This window comes from Trichosurus vulpecula, chromosome 1, assembly GCF_011100635.1.
Source record: "Trichosurus vulpecula isolate mTriVul1 chromosome 1, mTriVul1.pri, whole genome shotgun sequence".
NCBI lineage: Eukaryota > Metazoa > Chordata > Mammalia > Diprotodontia > Phalangeridae > Trichosurus > Trichosurus vulpecula.
This window is the reverse complement of record NC_050573.1, coordinates 351,822,823-351,835,892: the sequence shown is the minus strand read 5'-3', so window position 1 is coordinate 351,835,892 and position 13,070 is coordinate 351,822,823. Positions and strand designations below refer to the sequence as shown.

At 37.0% G+C, this 13,070-nt stretch overlaps 1 protein-coding gene across 1 annotated transcript in view; it reads left to right on the top strand.

The window, feature by feature from the left end:
* ADAMTS16 (ADAM metallopeptidase with thrombospondin type 1 motif 16) overlaps positions 1-13,070 on the top strand; it is a 261,983-nt gene that overhangs the window by 139,714 nt on the left and 109,199 nt on the right. Inside the window, exon 17 of the mRNA XM_036741722.1 lies at positions 6,205-6,343. Coding sequence (XP_036597617.1) covers positions 6,205-6,343 — 139 coding nt within the window. The remainder of the gene's footprint in view (positions 1-6,204; positions 6,344-13,070) is intronic.

Genomic DNA, 13,070 nt, shown 5'->3' with positions numbered 1-13,070 from the left:
GCTGTTGTTCTGAAATGTGCTCTAAAACATATTAGCATGGTGTTCCTCTGTTGAACCAGTTAAAACAAAAATTGATATAGCACAATCCTGCGTGTGGTCAAAGAGTTTTACAATCACACAGAAATCATTGTAAGTAGAACTGACAACAGCAACAAACAGAGTCCAAATCCAATGAAACCAATGTGTAGTTCTATACTGACAGGTTTTTGTCATGTATAATCATGTTTGTGGCAAATTTGATTTTCTTTCCAATTTTGTCTCCCTCTGGAGTGGCAGGATTTAGAGGAGAGAGGACAGTAGCTACTCTCTATTTTCCTACTTCTTCATTTCCTTTCCTTTCCTTCTATTCTTGCAGAATAAAGAAGACATTCTAGCTAGACAGAATGCCCCTTGCCACAACATGTGATCTCTGTGATTTCTCTTTTTTTCTAATTAGGATTTTTTTTTCCACTTGACCAATTATAGGATTTTATCTGTTTTTATTTTCTTATAAACAGATTTTATTCCTGCTTCCTAGTTATGGCTCATTTCAAAAAAAACTTCTAAAAACTTCCTTCTATTATATAAAAACTTAGGTAAAAGAACCACATCACTTTCCACACAACATGATATTTTCAGTGGGAATTTAAATAAAATTTTGAAACAGATTTTAAATGGCTTCAGCCCAGCACTATCAGAGAAAATCAAGAAAACAGAATATATGGCTCCTGGCAATGAGGGAATCTGTAATTTAATCCAATAATGATGAAGAAGAATGAATAATGATATACTTATAGACAGCTTGATTATTCAAAAATATCTGAAATCAGCCCAAAAAATCAACCTCATTTTTGAAAAGTAGAAATTGTGAAAATAAATTACTACAAATGGGTCCATAAAGTTTCATATTTTTTGTATTAGAATAGTGTGATCATTCTGTTGCACATCAGGAATATCTAGAATAAACTACTTTGTGGTATTACATGATTTGACCTACATATAGGCTCTTTTCTGATGCCTTATCATAACACAGAGGAAGAAGCTCTAAAAGATTCTACCCGTTTGAGAAAGGATATGAATATATATGTCTGAAGAACAGTATAAGCAAAAATAAAATGGCTCTCCTTCCCCATGGTGATTAAATATTATTTTGGACATAGCAATCCAATGTAATGGAATGTAAAACCAGCTGTTAAGCACTTGTTTAGTCATTTTCAATCATGTCTAATTCTTTGTGACCCCATTTGGGGTTTTCTTGGCAAAGATATTGGAGTGATTTACCATTTCCTTCTCTAGCTCATTTTATAGATGAGAAAACTGAGGCAAACAGGGTCACACATCTAGTAAGTGTCCGAGGCCAGATTTGAACTCAGGGATATGAGTCTTCCTGACTCCAGGTCCTGCACTCTATCCACTGTGCCACCTAGCTCCCCTTATTAAGCACTCCTATATTCCAAATACTATGTTAAGGGCTATGTTGCAAATAGAAAGGCAAGAAAGTCTCTACTTTCAAGGAGCTCACTTTCTAGTTAGGAGAGACAACATATACAGAAAGCTTCAGTTAGAGCAGAGATTAAAAGACCCAGTACTCCTTAGGGTACAGCATCAAGGCAAATTGCAAAATTTAGTAGTTAAGAGTGTAACTATAGATCATATGTCTAATGCCCAAGGGTCAGAAGAAAATCATGGCAGGACAGAAGGTAAGGCCAAGTGGCCCAAGTATACCATCTAATTGTTTGGCAAGAGTAGATATAATGATATCAATTTCCCCTGTACCACCCAGATCATCTTTCTTATCAAATATAATTATAGTCTCTGAAACAAATGTAGAAAATAACTCTTACTCCTATAAAATTTGCTTTCAAATTGATGATGGTGGAGTGGTAGTAAAGGTAGTAAAGATTGCTAAGAATCACGCAATTTGTTAGACAACAATTTAGTTATTAGTAATTGTAATTGTGATCTTTGTCCAGAAACCAGTGAGTTGACATACTATTGAATTAACTGAACCACATCTACATTGACCTTCTTACTAAGGGTATGCAGGTAGATGTTTAACAACCAAGCTCTCAGGAAAAAAAATGTATGCACACATACTCTTAAGTTTAATCCACATTATTAGCACTTTCACAGGTCTAGACAGTACACAAAATAATAAATCAAGTCCCAATTTCTAGTGATTTCTGAGGAGCAAATGTTCACAGTGAAAAAATTAACAATTGGCTCATCTAAGCAAACCAGTTAATATTGTCTCCAGCACATTCCTAGCTTAAAAAATAAAGAAGTTGTGATGGATCATCACCAAATAACATACCCACATATACTTACATACATACATACCTGGCTAAAGATGTAGATAGCATGGTTATCAAATTTGTAGATGAAAGAAATTGGAAAGAAAAGCTAACACATTCAACAACTGGTTCAAGATCCAAAAATGTTCTTGACAAGCTAAAAAATTAGGCTCAGGCTTATAAGATTAAATTTAATAGAGATAAGTATAAAATAGTAAACACATATGATTAGGGTAGAGTATTACTAGAATGGAGTTAGTCTGAAAATTATCTGGGGGTTTTAGGAAGTGGCAAGCTCAATATTAGTCAATGATATGGTACAGTAGCCAAAAAAAAAAAAAACAATTGAAATCTTAGACTGGATTTAAAGAAGGCTAGTGTCTAGGGTAGAGGTGACAGTTCCCCTGTACACTGCTCTGGTCACACCTCATCTGATGCATCATGTTCATTTCTGTCACCTGGAATAGTGAAGGGCCTCAAAATTATGCAATGTAAATATTGTTTAAAGAAATCAGGAATATTTAGCTTTGAGAAGACTTAAGATGGATATGATAACTTTCTTCATATATTTGTGAAAAAGGGATTAGAATTATTCTTCTTGATCCTTATGAATAAAATTCAGCACCATTGGTAAAAAAGGCAAATTTAAGACTGATATAATGAAAAATTTCTAATAATCGGAGCTAGCCAAAAGCAGAATGAGCGGCCTTGGTAAACCATTAAGAGGATCATAGAAAACACTGGGAAATAATGGGGTTTCTTGTACTTGTAAAGCAAAAGTAAATGACCCACTTGTTAGGTATAGTGTAGAGGGGATGCTTATTTTAGGTATAGGCTAGGTTAGATGATGTTTCCAACCATGAGATTCCCTCATTTTGAGAATCTTGCCTAAGCAATAGGTTCTTCCCCTTTCTTTATTCAATTTATTGCTCCAAATATGCCTTTAAAAGTTTTTATTTCAGTTGTATTCAGTACTTTTCACATGCCACATTGCATTTTCTGTTAACCTTAACTTTATTTTCATAAGTTTATGCTATTCTTTTATATTAATCCTTAGTTCCTCCTCCCTTTTTGTTTTCATTCTTTTAAACTCAGAGCTGATATTGCCTGTATTTTTTCTCTTATTAGGATAATTTGTGGTTGTTTACACTGGATTGAAATATCCAAAACTTCCCATTCCTCTTGACCTATAATCTTTTCTGAAGTATTTGTCTTTGGCATCAACCTAGACCACATCTGGACTTTTTGAAATCTGCTTGAAATCATACTCAAGTGCTTCCTTCCTTTGCATGAACAAATTCCATGACACATGGTCATTTCCCCCCAAGGTAGCTGCCACTTTCCTATCACCAGCCTGCTTTCCCTTGTTAGTAAATCCAGAGTAGCAGTTACCATTTTTTACTTTCTCTGCCTTCTGAGAGATGAAATTGTCAACAAGGTAATTCAAGAGTTTATCAGGTGCTCTGCCTTGACAGAGTGAGACTTGAAACAGATGGCCAGGTAGCCTGAAAAGTCCGCACTCACTACTCTGTCTTGCCCCTGTGTCAGTCTGATAATCCATCTTTTGAAAGCATCATCCTGGCCAGGCAGGCTATGAATGCTCCAAAGGTTACATTATTTTTCTTTCCCTCTTTTTTTGCCTTTACCCAAATCTCTGCTTTAAACTTCTATGCCTAAAAGCTCAAGTTTATGAAGATAAAACCATAAACTACAAAGTTTATGGAATTCTCTGCAAGTATACACCTGCCTAGCATGCAGTCCTATCTCTCATTCTACTAAATCCTTTCCTTTTTTTTCTAACAAGGCATGTGTTTCTCTAGTCCAATATGGGAGATGAGGCAGGTAAAGATATAGTCAACATAAATATGTAAATGAAATGACAGTTATTTCAAAAGCAAATTGAGGAGCTTAAGAAGGCAGGAATTATCCTAGTGGGCTAGAGGATGGATAAGATTATAAAAGGAAAGTCTCTTGGAGGACTAGACCTCAAACAGAGCTTTCAAGAAAATAAGAATGTGGTATATTGGGCAGGAAGAAGGAGATGGGCATATGAAACATTCTAGGAAGAGTTCCAGAATGAGGAAACTGAACACTGGATTAGAAAGTGAAGCTCCCAGAAGGCCAGACTTTTCTGCATGAGAATCTGTGGAATGTTTGTTTCAACAGGGCTATAGCATTTTTTAAAGGCTAAGAAATATGGGTAGAGAGATTACCTGTGTGTACTCAGTTTATATGCTAGGTAACAGTCTCCTCCCATCCCCAGGCATGGATAAACACAAATCAGTAACCATGACTGAATGAGACACATCATTCCTGCATTTGCTTTCCTCTCCCCAGAGGGCTCTTTTTTTATCTCATTGTTGTTTTTGAATATTTCAGTATTCAGAGTCATTGGGAATCTCAGGAGAAAGGGACAATTCCATCATATTTGTCACTGCAGGTGTGAGATTTTGAATAAAGAATGAGACAGGAAAGGAATACTCTAGGAAACAGATTAATAATTATACTGAAGAACTTTTGTTTTATTGAAGGTTTTGGGGGGGGGGTGGGAGTAAATGACAAAAATCCTAGCATGCCTGAAATGTGTCCTCTCCTAGAGTTGGTGGGTCTAGATAGAAGGGTAAAGAATTCTTGTTTAGGTAGCTGGTCGTGTTTGTTCTTCATTTTCGAAGAGGACCATGGCATCAGGGAAGTGACGACATGACTTGCAGTTGACTTTGATTTGAGTGAGGGAGGCTGCGTGAGGCCACCAGCCACACTTTCTCCTCCAGGGCCATCTGGATCCAGTGACCAGATATTCATCAGGATGACTGGAGATGACCCAGGATGCAATGGGAGACCCTGGCCCTTTTAGGCTAAGGCCTTTTCATGTAGTCATTTAGATTGAGTAATGCCCATTCAGTGAATAGGCCTCTTTAAGAAGTGAGTCAAGGGATGGTCCCTTTCATTAGAAAAAAAAGAAAAAAAAATCAAGCTGGGAAGGGAAAACCCTCAGGGTTGCTGTTCCAAAGAGAAACAGTTACCATTGGCATTCACTCTAAGCCAGGAAGGCCCAAAATACAGTCATTAAATAGAGCTTGGTCAGGGACCTATTGTGTTCCAATCCATCAGCTTCAGAGTGTAAAGGGCGGGAGGGGAGGAGAGGGGGGTGGAGGGGGAGAGAAAGAGAGAGAGAAAGAGAGAGAGAGAGAGAGAGAGAGAGAGAGAGAGAGAGAGAGAGAGAGATTGAGAGAGAGAGAGAGAGAGAGAGAGAGGCCTATTCACTGCTGAATGGGCATTACCTCACTCTAAGTGAGTACATGAAAAAGGATTAGCCTAAAAGGGCCAGGGTCTCCCATTGCATCCTGGGTCATCTCCAGTCATCCTGATGAATACCTGGTCACTGGATCCAGATGGCTTTGGACGAGAAAGTGAGGCTGGTGACCTCAAACAGCCGTCCCTCACTCAAATCAAAGTTAACTGCAAGTCAAGTCATCATTTCCCTGATGCCATGGTCCTTTTTGAAAAGGAAGGACAAACACAGCCTGTGAGTAAACCGAGCTGCCTGAATGGGGACCCAGGTAGTTGGGTAACTCAGCTTGTCCGCTCCCCCTTCCTCTCCCTTCCCCTCCCCCTCTCTCTCTTTCACTCTCCCTCTCCCTCCCCTTCTCCTTCTCGCCTCCAAAAGAAGGTACATTTTGATGGCCAGAAGCTGCCCACTTAACTTGGGGTTTACTGGCTAGATTTCTTTCTCTCTCTCTCTTTCTTTCTTTCTTTTTGTGCTAATACTGTTTTGATTGGGAGAGTAAGATAAATGGTTTTTATTCATCCTAGGCAATGGCATTATGGAGGTTTGTTTTTATCTTGTTTTTAAATTGTGGAATGTGCTTAATTCGCCTGAATTAATTTGCTTCTTTCTGTCCTTGTTTTGTTGTTGTTTCTGCTGTTTTAGCTTCTGTTTCAAGGCCGGAACCCAGGAATTAGCTGGGAATATTCTATCCCTAAATTGGAAAATGAGAAGAAGCCTGGGTCAAAGCACAACTATACATGGGCCATCATTCGTTCTGAATGTTCAGCTACCTGTGGCGGAGGTAACACAGTACTGACATCACTATATAAATATATGTATTTGTTGAGAACCCATTATGTGTTGGACCCTGTACTGGGCCCTTAGAATAAACTGACAAAAATGAATAAACCCTAAAAGAGTTTACCTTCTAGAAAGGAAAATTATATATACACAAAAAGCATATACAAAGTTATGAAAAGTAAATACAAAATAATCTCATGGATGGGGAGAATACTTACAAGTAGAGATATCAGAAGAGGCTTTGGCTGTACCTGAGCCCTTCACAAGCAAAAAATTCTAAGAGTTGGAGGTGAGAAGAGAACATTCCAGCCATGGGGACCAGCCCGTTCAAAGGTGCAGAGGCAGATGATGAAAAATCACATATGAGGAATAGGATGTCAGCCGGTTTAGTCGGTATATAGAATGCATGAGCACATACAATGCGTCATCTTACTGGAATGACAGGAATATAGTGCCTGTGTCCACCATTTACCTTTTGTGCTTATAGAATCCTCTGTTATAATGTGGGATTTGTGGATGGTTATTTAAATATTTTGTGCTCCTCAAGGAAAGTTCCCCAAATAGCAACTTCTTAGAGAAAAGTTAATCCATTTAGTAGAGTTTAAGAAACAAAAAAAAAGGGGGGAGGGAGGGGGAAGAAGAGAGATTTCTTTACTGTTAGCAATTGTAGAAAAACATCATATTAAAGTTGGGAAGAACCTATACATTTATTTTGTCCATTTTCCAAAGATAAGGCAAAGTTCATCTTTATAATTTCACAAAGTATGAAATGTATATTATCTTCCAAGTCTAAATTAACAAAATATGAATCTTTTGGTGGATGTTAGAGCTCTTAGTTATGTTACTGATTTCACCTAGGTGTTGTGATTTAGAAGAAGTGGCTGAATGCCTAGGATCCCGCTCTCATAACACTTAATGAAAAACCTATTACATAAATGTTACAGTCTGTACTTATTCCATGAAACCACTTTAATTATTATATGCAGTCTTTTTGAAGGATAGGAGAAAAAACAGAAGTACAGTAAATAATACTAAGAAATACATAATCTAACAGTCACTGACTTGCATTTTGGAAACAGGTAGAATTATATGTACACATCCTCACTATACCCCCATCCTAAGCCTCTCTCAGCCATATCTTAATTTTGGTACCTGACAACCAATTGGATATTAGAAGCTAGAGATGATTTAGGAGGTAGAGGTTAGAGAGGAGACCCTAGGGTAATGTTAAAGTGACTAATTAAAACTTGTATATATTTGGTTTCTGTGGCTAGCCCTGAGGTATATCCCACTTCAACTCTGAAATTGATAAGCAGTTGATTCCCACTTTGTTCTTCACTCCTTAATCAACTGCTTGAGAAGAGGGGAAGGAAGAGGAGGAGAGAGAGGAAAGGAAGTAGCCGAGGAAACATCATTTCTCTGTGTAGATGAAGCACAGCAGTTCTCTGGATATCAGTGGTCAGAGTGGTTTAACAAACCTAAGACAGACATGGACCCCAGCCAAGGCACCCATTTGTTTCATGTAGCTGCCAAACACAGGAATAACATTATAACTATTGAGATGGCTATGGTAAACTCCAGAGAGGATACTTGCTGAGTACCTGGATTGTAGACTCATTGTAGTTGCCCATTAAACACTTTCCCCTTCTAAGTGCCTATCTCAGTTCCCACTCTAACTGTATGAACAATTATTCTGTGGCTGGGGAAAATATTTCATCTTAAAAACCTCAAAGCACCACTGACCTTCTTTCATCATAACAGTAATAATACATTGGTGCTTCATTAATATTATTTTTGTTCTTTGTTCTAACATTTACTATGGGTACTTCAATATTGTATATGCATCTATGTTCTAATATATGTATATATTTCTGTGTCCTAACATTTACTATGGGTACTTCAATATTGAAATGCCTTTGCATATGACCCATGAAGGACCCAACTGATGATAAATTTAACTCATGAACTTTTGGTTGTGAAGGAACTAGCTCTTGGCTTTGAGATTTGCTGATGTGTAGCCAACTCTCTGGACTACCAGATCCTTCTTATAAATGATCCAGGGGAGCCCTTATTTTTGGACCTTGTTCTTCACTTCACTACTTTCTAAACCCCACTAAACTGAAAATCCCAACTCAGATGCTGAGACTTTCTGGGGCTCTCTGAGTTCAGAGAGCTACTGAACCCTACTTGCCTCTCTCCTCTCCCTTTGCCTTTACCACAGTGACTTGTTGCTTGAATCTTACACACATTTTTCCCTCTTTCCCAAGATGACCTAGGTCATCCTGGTTTTTAAGCAAAGTATTTTTAAAAGAGAAAAGAGTATGAATTAGAAATATTGTATGGACTAAGTAAATTAGATTGTTATATGGTGAAAAGTAATTGGAAATATGGAGAAAATAATTTTATATAGCCTAATGGGATAGTCCTCAATTTGTTAGTCTGTCTTAGCTCTCTAAAATTTTTCCTGACTGAAACCATGGCCAACATTATTTACTTATGGGCTGGGAGCCAATACCCCATGTGTAGTTCACTCCATTATGGCCCCCAAAGGAAAACGGTATCTTTCTTGTCCAGAGCATTCCCTATTGATTCAGAATTATGTCCATCTGAGTGTTCTATATGGAGCTCATTTGCCTGTTCCACAATCCCAGACTTACTCTTAGTAAACCAGGAGGCCTCCTGATTACTGCTGGGACATTTGGGTATTCCATTCACATTCCTGCCTAATCTCTTGGCTATTTTTCCATTCTCACAACCAAGAGAAAAACAAGGAATCCAAATAGGTAAAGCCAATTTTCCCATTACCTAAAAAATAGAATAATTCAACTTAATGCAAATTTTATCCCCAAATTATAAAAGACAATCTCTTTTATTACACAACACTAATGTGATTTAATTTCTATTCATAACATTAGTTTTCAAGTTCAGTAAGCATTTATTAAGTGCCTACTGTGTATTAGGCTAGGCAATGAGTACATAAAGACAAATTGTGAGGTACCAATGAGATAATGGATGCAAAATCACTTTGCAAACTTCAAAACATTACATAAATGCCAGTTATTATTACTATTATTAGCCTGCAATCACCGGTCCTTCAGTATGGTGATGTCTTTGCCTTCTGCTTCACTCTCGCTCAGCTCAAGCAAGGTTTATAGAGCAATACAGGGATGTGCTGGTAATTATTTAACAACTAGTATCTCCAGGGGAGAAAAAAAGTATGGAAACAAAATTTTAAGTTTAATCTGAAGTATTAATACTTAAATATAAACAATCAACAAAACAATAAATTTAATCCTGATTTGTAGTGATTGCTTATTTCTGACATGCAAATGCTCACACTACAAATTTAACAATCAGCTCTCAAAAACCCTCTATCCCTAAAAACTGGGAAAATTAGAAAAGGCTTTGTAGAGGAGGTAGCACTAGATCTGAACCTTACAAGAAACTAAGAATTATTAGAGGTAGGGATGGTAATGGAGTAAATTTCAAACGAGGAGAAAACCTGCCCTAAAACAAAGAGACAGATGATGAAATATTAGGTTCAGGGAAGAGCTGGTAGGCCAGTTTGGCTGGATTATAGAATGCATGAAGGAAAGTAATGTGAAATGTCTTTGAAAGATAGGTTTGAACTAGATTCTAATTTCTTTTGAGCGAAGGAGTGACATGGTCACACCTATGCCTTAGGTAGATTATTTTGTTGGCTATTTGGAGGCTGGATTGTGGAGAAGAGAAACTGCAGAGAGACCAATGAGGAAACTATCATTAGTCCACAAGAAGAGAATGAGTAGCTGAATGATGGGAATGGCTTTGTGAATCTTAGCTGTCTGAGTGAATCTTATATCTGTGTAACAAAAGAAAGGAATGACAAGATTATAAGAAGAAGACCTCCTAAGGGAGAGATAAAGATGACTCTGAAGTTATGGATTTGGGTGGTGAGAATGACAGGAAAGTTTGTGGGAAAGGCAGATTGAAAGGGAAAGATCATGAAGTTAATTTTAGACAAAATGAATTTAAGATGCCAGTGGACATCCAGGCAGAACTAGCACTTAGGAGAGAGGTTTAAACTAGAGATGTACAGTTTAAAGTTAAAAATTGGACTTAGGAATTCATTATAACCCAGGGAAATGACAGAAAGAGGAAAGGAAAGGACAGGACCCAGGATAGAACCTGAGTGATGCTAACACTTTAAATGGAGGAGGCTTACAATAAAACAGCAAAGGAGACTAAAAGGGAGTAGTGAAATAAACAGAAGAAGAAGCCTTCGAACAGTTGCAAACAAGTCAAAGTGAAAGATTATCCATGAAAAAAATGGTTTACAGTTTTAAAAACCATTATTAAAAGAAGTCAAGTAGGATAAGAACAGTGAAAAAGCCATCAAGAAGTTGTTGCTAACCTTGGAAACATAATTTAATTCAAGTGGTAGGATATGGAGCCAGAATGCAAAAGATTAAAGCATAAATGGAATGTGCGGATGTGGAGGCAATGAATGTAGAGTACTTTTTCTAGGAGTATTTTTCTGTAAAAGAGGGGGGAGATCTAGGACCTTTGCTTGAGGGGACAAGTGAACCAAGAAAGGCTTTTGTTTGTTTGTTTTTTGTTTCTGTTTGTTTAAAGATAATCCTGTGCATGTTTATTAAGCTGTGTCAAAGGAACCAATAAATAGAGTTTGAAAATGATAGAGATGGGGATAGAGAATAATTGAATGGTTAAGTTCTTAGAAAAGTAAGAAGGGAATAGGATTAAAGGCACAAGTAAAGATTTGGAAGAGGAAAAAAAGGCTTACCTTTCAGCAATTCTGGTAAATGAAGAGAGAATTGATGACAATGTAGAAAGGTTTTGAAATATAGAATAGAAAAGAGAGGGTTCATTGTAAATAACCTAAGTTTTCTCAGTAAAAAAAGAGTTGAAAACCTCTCCAGCAAAAGATAGGAGAGTGGTAGCTTAGGCTGGAGTGGAGAGGACAAGATTTAGAACAGCCACTATAGAGATTGTTGCAGGAAGAATAAAAGTATTGTTGTACATCAGTGAGGGCACAGTTGAAGAATAATAGCTAATAATAATAATAATAATAGCTTTTATATAATGCTTTAAGGTTTGTGAAACACTTAACATGTTGTATCACTTAATCCTCAAAAACCCAGAGAAATAGGTGATAGTATTATCCCCATTTTTACAGAGGAGGGAACTGAGGCTGGAAGTAGTTAATTGACATGCCCACAGTCACACAACTATACAGGATTCAGATTCAGGGCTTCCTCACTCCAAGTCAAGCATTATATCTACTGGGCCACCCAACTGTCTCTTGAGTTGAGTTACCATAAATTTGAATTGTCCAGAACTATCATGGTTATTCAAATTCTTTTATGATCATTTGGCCTCAGGGGATGAAGAGTACAGGGGTTGGTTGAGAGGGGTTGGGATTTCTCAGTGTGTGATTAGGAAAACTCCATGATGAATGGCCATTTATATAAATGAGTTGGCTTCAATTCATGTTTTACATTTTCCAGATTTGAGTAATAATCATAAAATTAAATATAATTTGGGTTACTAATAAAATTGTGTGAAAAAGGAAAGAAATGTACATGTGCAAGGAGTCAAGTTCTAATAGATTGGAACAAAAGACACTGGAAAAGGAATTGGAGGATTTATGGCAGTTCTCTTTCTCTCCCTCTCTCTCTTTTATCTTAATATGTGTGTGTGTGTGTGTGTGTGTGTGTGTGTGTGTGTGTGTATTAGACAGGTGAGATGAATATATATACTAGACAGATGAAATGAAGAGAAGAATCCAGAAAGGACTGAAAGTTTGAGGAAACAATGGCATAGTTTGAAAAATCACACTAAATACAAGCTTGAAATATTTTTAAATCTTCATCCTGTTAGACACTAAAAGAACAAAAACTTTAGAGTTTGGGTGCTAGCCAGAACTATAATTCAGGCATTAAAAAACTTTCTGGGGGGAATAGAAATTATTGTTGTCTCATGAATAGTAGAACAAGCACATGTAGGCAACTAAATTGAAGAATGTTAGGAATTTTATAATGAAGGTAAGTTAGAAAACAGGTGGGAAAATGGACTAAATTCCAGTATAAGAACATGCAAAAGCTAGTAGTACTAATGCAAAGTGGCATTTTTTTAGTACTTTTAGGAAGAAATCTAGGACAGAACTATGTAGCTTTGACTATCTTTAAACATAATATAGAAAAATGAAATTGAGTATATTTGTCTCCCTATCCCCTCAAACTCTTCCCCTTTCCTCTCCTCTTATCTTCTTGTTCTTTTCTCTTAAAACCATTAATTTAGAGCTAACAGGAACCTTAGCAATGATCAAGATCTCCCTACCCCTCATTTCACAGACTAAGAAGCTGAATGTCTTGGCCAAGTTCACACAGGTTGAAGTGGCGGATTCTAGACTTGACCTGGAGACCTAAAACTTCAGATCCCAATACACTTTCCATGGTACCATTCTTTAGTTTTGTTCCTGAAGAATTATAGACAATAACTCAAAGAAATAGATATTACAAAAGGGGGGGGCAACTTTGATCCTAATAGATCACTGTTTAATTCCATAAAGTATAATAAAAAAGCATGCATTTGCATAGTCTTTTATGCTCTTGAAGCATTATGAGATGAATTGAATGAAAAAAAAAACTACATAAAGCATTACTGCTATCCCCTAGCTTACATTTTGATGACTCCATGACTACAGAAAGGTGGATAAAACCCTCTAC